We start from the raw sequence: 6082 nt of genomic DNA, 5'->3' as shown, positions 1-6082 counted from the left end.
ATGTCATGTCACGTCATAACAGAGGCAATAATTGATGATATTTGATGACTTGCATGAAATACAGAAATATACAAGTAACGGAGGGGGCCCCGAATTTGCCACTTTTTTCTTAAATCATATTGCGAATTTGCGGTGCAGTGGGGAATTATATATAATACACAATCATGTATAAAATAATATCAAAGCATTATTAAAAACGAACGGACAATTGCAATTGGGTACATAAATTATAAGCTACTTGCATCAACTTTGCTTTTAGATATACATTGTCCTACTCCAGCTATGATCCAATAACAATTAACATGCCAAGGTTTTTTTGTTAAAAGATTGCCAGAAATGCTGGCGTTACATAACGGCTGTCCAAGGGTATGATATGTCTGTCTCGCAGTAGGGAAAAAAGTACACTTTTTGGTAGTTTATGGACATATCAATAATGATACAATCCTGTCGGTGTTTTCTGCTGTGTACAGCCCCCCCCCCCTCCACCAAAGGAAGAAAAAACAACACGCGTCTGTATTATAATGACGGTGTCATGGTTCAACGTAGTCGCAAACTTTGTTGGCCGTGACCTAATCTGTACCACATTATATTTGATATTAATATTAATAGCGCAAAATGTCAACAGTTGTACGTGCCTATCCTGTGCGGTATAAGTATAACGGACGGGTCGATTTCCCCGCACTTTCTACCCAGACGTCGAACAGGACCGAACTCACCGCCATGTTGTGGACTATTTTTCTTGCTGCCGGATTTGGCATTGCAGGTGAGGCGATAAACAATGTGATATTTTTTTGTAAAAAAAAAATGAAATGGGTCTGTAGATGCGCATTTTAAGTACGTCATTTGGTAACTTTGCTGTGTGAATCGAGTTCTGCATGCATTACGTTTATAATGTTGGAAGCCATTTTCTAAAAAAACAACAATAAACAAACAAAAAACAAGAACAATGGCTTTGACTGAAACAGATGAGTAAACGCTTACTTTCACCGAAGCATTTTTATGAACGTTTCCAATTCGTACCACTTTATATACCTTTACATGAACTTTCCATCTGTTACAAATCTATTCATGACCTACAATTGAAGCTATCAAGAAAAAGCTATACACGACCAAAACCATGGCGTTCACGTTTTGTTGAAAAGTGATTGAATCGAGTAGTAAAAAGATCTTGAACAGCGATTTGCATCTGTAGAAAAAACAACGACTTTATATATGATTCCCCGTTTCATTCAAATACCCAAACATATGGTTCATTTGTACTCAATAACTTGGCATGAACCCAAACTTCAACTCATGTGATTCCACCGGGTACTCTTATGTTATCATTATCGCATTACATCAACATGGTGTATCAAGGTGTTTCCAAGAATGTATTGAACACCTGGGTATCTACATTGAAAAGTCTCCATATCTCAGCAATTACTGATACTGTATTAGCAGATCTATACTTTTTCCAATTATATACAAGTCAAGTTTTCTAGCTTTAGATATCTAGATAGCACAAACAAATAATGTTTCTTATGCAATAAGATTAACAATGTATTATAAGCTCTACTTGCCCTTACATCTATACAGCTACTTTAAGAAGTGAGAAGTTGAGCCCATACAGACTAGAAATATGTCATGGCACTGTCGTTGTGCTTCTGTTTTATCATCAAGCTCGTGAGAGACTAAACATATCACAAAGATCTTTCTTTTATTGTGATTTTCTTTCTTCTGTTTTTAGCCTCTCAATCAACCTGCCAGAACATCAACCCGCTGTGCGGCGCCAGCCCGGGCTGGCCTCTGACCTCCATGTGCACCACCCACGACTACGTCATGCAGAACTGTCCCGAGTTCTGCGGCACATGCAGTAGGTCAACACATTAGACATACTTTTAATTACATTTTAATATCATAAAGAAGTGAGCATTTTTCTTGTGCTAGAAGCATCAGCATCATCGCCACCATCGTCATCTTTATCTTTATTATTGCTTTTACTGTTATCATCATTATTACTATTATCCTATTCTGTACCGTAAGTACATTCATCCATTTAATATTTGTATGTTAGAATTTAGTTTATCTACATATATTTAGATCAAATTCATTTATTTCATGTATCTAGTATTCCCTTACTTGCAATTAGCCTCATGGGCATGAATTTGCAATAAAACATTATATAATTGTTTTTTTTTTACATTATCATAATTACCGTTATCATTGTTACAAAAGCGATACATCGTTTATTTTTCTCTCCCGGCTCCGCTCAGCGTGCGCCACGGACCCCCGCGGGCCATGCTACAACGGCGGGATCCGGGGCGGCAACCCGGCCAACTACAACGAGCACACCTGCGACTGTAACTGTGTAGGTGCCTGGACAGGGGACCTGTGCCAAAGTAAGATCCTAACTCTTTTCTCTGACTTTTTGGTATTAAAGCATATCTGTGGTGAATAACAAGATGGAAAGAAAAGTTAAAAACACGATGAAAGGAAATGAATTTAGCACTACCAATTGTTAAGTTTGTGCAAAATTTCAAATATCTCATCTTCTTTGAAATGACTGACCCAGTGACTCTGGACACGTGACTTTACGGACGCATGATGACGTCATTGTCACTTGTCATGGCGGAGGACAACATCCTCTAAAAAATCACGTTTGACCTACTGCTGGGGTCACGCGTCCGTGCGGTCACGTGTTTAGAGTTGGGTCAGTCACCCTGATGAAGGTTGATAGTTTGCTACATTTTATATTGATTTGGATGTATAAAAAAACTATGAATTTGTTTGCCATTGTTTGACTGTATTATTTGATAATCTAATAAATAAATGATTAATTAAATGACCCATTGTTTGATTCATCTAAATATCAATTGATTAATTGATAGTTTGATTATCTGGTAGATTGCTTGATAGATTGATCAAAACGTTATTTTAATGATCGAATAATCGTCCTTTATCGATCTATCGATAATTGCTAAATAGTTTGATAGGTTGGCCTTATTACTTGATGGTCCGATTAATTCAATGATCGAATTATTGCTGTATGGATCCATTGGTCGATTCATTGATGAATTCCTTGATGAATAGGTGGATGATTTGATTGATTTATGGTTAGTTTGATTAATTGATTGATCGATAATTCAATTGTTGGATGGATGGATGGATAGAGAGACTCATTCATTCATATACATTCATCTAATTATTGATTGATTGATTGATTGATCGATCGATCGATCGATTGATAGATAGATAGATAGATAGATAGATTGATTGATTGATTGATTGATTGATTGATTGATTGATTGATTGATTGATGGTTTCCCAGCCTGCGGCCTGCAGTGCGCGAACGGCGGTATCCTTGACTCCAGCACGTGCACCTGCCGGTGCCAGCCCGGGTGGGACGGACCCACGTGCAGCGGTACGGAAAACACGTCATTATTATTTTTTTTATTGAAGAAAAAAAAAACGGAATAACACAAATAAAAGTACGAAGACAAAGTGGCAGCGGACTCAAATTTTAATTAACCTATTTAGCACTACCATTTATTGAAAATATTGAAAGTAATAGTCAGGACTATCAAACTTTTTATAGTAAATTAATGAATAGTCAAACAATGAATAATCAATTAGATATCAGTGCTTTATCGCACCCTGCTAATTTATATTTCTTATTCGGAGGATTGCATATTTCATCTTCATAATCAGCCCTGAAATTATGAACCACAGTTATAATATGCAACGATATGACAAACACGCTTATCGAGCGCGTCCCTTCCGGTAGTCTATGATTAGGTGTAGAAAAAAAATCGATAAATTTGCTATGTAGGGTCATTGAACTCGTGTCTTATGAAGCAAAAGAAATTCTAAGATCTCAAAATATGTTTGTGATGATAGAATTAGCGTACAAATTAGTGTGTTAACAAAGAAATATTTTTGGTCAGAAATACAATGGTGAAACCAAGGACTTCTGAACTTCAAAGCAGTTTCCCTCCCTAACGCCTTTTAAAAATGCTGCAGGTGTAACTACCAACACCTGAGATCTGTGCCTTGGACAATTGGATACTTTATTTAGCCCATTAGCGACCATACATAATTTGTATGTAGCTGATCTTCCTGGACTTCGGGGTATCAAAACATACCTAGTACCTACCTAGCTGTTTCCAGGCCCGTCTAACATACAAAGATACAAAACGTACAACTTACATGAAATTCAAGTAACCGGCATTTACAAACTAAAACACAATTACTTATTTGCATGCATAGGAAGCTCCTGTCTAAACTTGTACTTGCTACGAGGGGCGTTCAATAAGTAATGTCTCTGACCCACTTTCAGTTGTCTGATCTAGATAAAATTTAACATGTATAATGATTAATATCTCTATATGTTTTGTTGCAAAAACCAGCTCTCAACTATTAGTTGCTGATTTAAAGGTGTTTGAACTGAGTCAGGTGTGAAATGAGCCAGGTGTGAAATGGAGCCAGTTTAGTGTCGCGCAGTGATTCGGTTTTTGTATTTGAAAGGACGCACACCAAAGGAGACTTTTGATGAAATGAAAGAAACTTATGGTGATGATGCCCCATCATATGACGTTGTAAAACGCTGGCATCGTGAATTCAAACATGGCCGGAAGTCTGTGGAAACAGCTCCCAGACCTGGTCGTCCCTCTTCTGTCATTGATGAGGTATCTGTTGGAGGACCAACCTGGGGTGCCCTACAAAAACGGTGTCCAGAGATGCATCAAACAATGGGAGAAATTCATAACTCTAGGTGGTTCCTATATAGAGAAAGACTAATAACTGTGTCAAGTTTCATTTATCTCCTGCTATGGAAAATGAGTCAGGGGCATTACTTATTGAACGCCCCTCGTAGCTAGCTAATTGTTACTTGCTTTGCTTGTTTTGTAAGATGTTTGCCAGGACGACAGCCCGAACTGCGGCGCGAACCCTGGCTGGCCCACCACCGCATCCTGCGGGACCGACTACGTGCTCGACCTGTGCCACAAGTTCTGCGGGGTTTGCCAGGCCGCCGGAAGCGGTACCGTTGTAACCCAGGCAACAACCACCACCACGCAAGCTATAGTTACGACAAGGCCAACGCAGGCTACAACTCACGTCCAGGTTGTCCCAACAGGTAGGAAATTATCGACTGCTGAAATGATAATCAGGGTGTTTAAAGTCACGTGATTGTGATGTCATGTAGCATCCGCCATTTTGGTGGGTTAAAGGTGGGTGACACGTAAAGCTTTCTTCTTAGGTAATATTCCCTCTAGATCAGCAAGTATTACAGATGATGATTTATTCTAGGAAGACAATACTAAGGATAATTCGATTCTAAGATCTAGGGATAGAAGAACCTGGAGGCAACTCTCGATCTTCACGTCTACCTTGTCCCCCCAACGACCTGGAGGTCAAGGGACTAGGTAGGTAAGATGTATGGTTGGTCTATGCAGCGCTGACAGACAATAATTTATGGAACCGCACTGGGACCTATTGCTAAACAGGAGAAAGTTTCTTCGTTTTGTCATAGCCTGCGCCGTGTGAACGATCGATAATGATTTTAACTGATGTAAAAGCTGATGCTGCCCCCTCTTCAGGCAGTTGTCCCACTGGATTCCTGCAGCTGCCCAACAAAAACATCTGCATCCGGGCCTTCAGCGAGGAGAAGTCCTGGTACGACGCGGGAAACACCTGCGCCACTTTCGGGGGCACGCTAGTCATGCCCAAGAACGAGGATATTCACCAGGTACGGCAAGAAACAAACACGTAGGGACACAAAAATAATGAAAATAGACCAACCAACAATCAAACAGACCAACGATGGAGCAAACATCTGTGCCACTTTGGTCACGTTCCCAAACCGGGGACCGGTCTGACAGCTTTTGAAAACGAGAAATATAATCTAAATTCAGATGACAACATACAGAACGTATGAACGTTAACAATTCGTTATGATCATAATTTGTGTATATTCCTCTTTGATACATTCTATTTTCGCTTCCGCAAACAACATACAGGCTGATTAAAATGCTATGGGACTGATGATGATGCATCCTCACACTCAGGGTTGACAATCACGGGAAAGCCTATGATATCACCCCTG

At 39.5% G+C, this 6082-nt stretch overlaps 1 protein-coding gene across 1 annotated transcript in view; it reads left to right on the top strand.

Annotated features, from left to right (window-relative positions):
* Nucleotides 1–650: 650 nt before the first annotated feature.
* The window catches only part of LOC118423504 (multiple epidermal growth factor-like domains protein 6), a 7903-nt gene continuing 2471 nt past the window's right edge, over nt 651–6082 (top strand). Inside the window, exons 1-6 of the mRNA XM_035831675.1 lie at nt 651–763; nt 1727–1852; nt 2253–2378; nt 3308–3400; nt 4889–5113; nt 5577–5725. Coding sequence (XP_035687568.1) covers nt 721–763; nt 1727–1852; nt 2253–2378; nt 3308–3400; nt 4889–5113; nt 5577–5725 — 762 coding nt within the window. The 5' untranslated portion in view covers nt 651–720. The remainder of the gene's footprint in view (nt 764–1726; nt 1853–2252; nt 2379–3307; nt 3401–4888; nt 5114–5576; nt 5726–6082) is intronic.

This window comes from Branchiostoma floridae, chromosome 9 (assembly GCF_000003815.2).
Source record: "Branchiostoma floridae strain S238N-H82 chromosome 9, Bfl_VNyyK, whole genome shotgun sequence".
In the NCBI taxonomy this organism is placed as follows: Eukaryota; Metazoa; Chordata; class Leptocardii; order Amphioxiformes; family Branchiostomatidae; genus Branchiostoma; species Branchiostoma floridae.
Note: the sequence above shows the minus strand (reverse complement) of the source record. Positions and strands in the feature narration are given on the sequence as shown.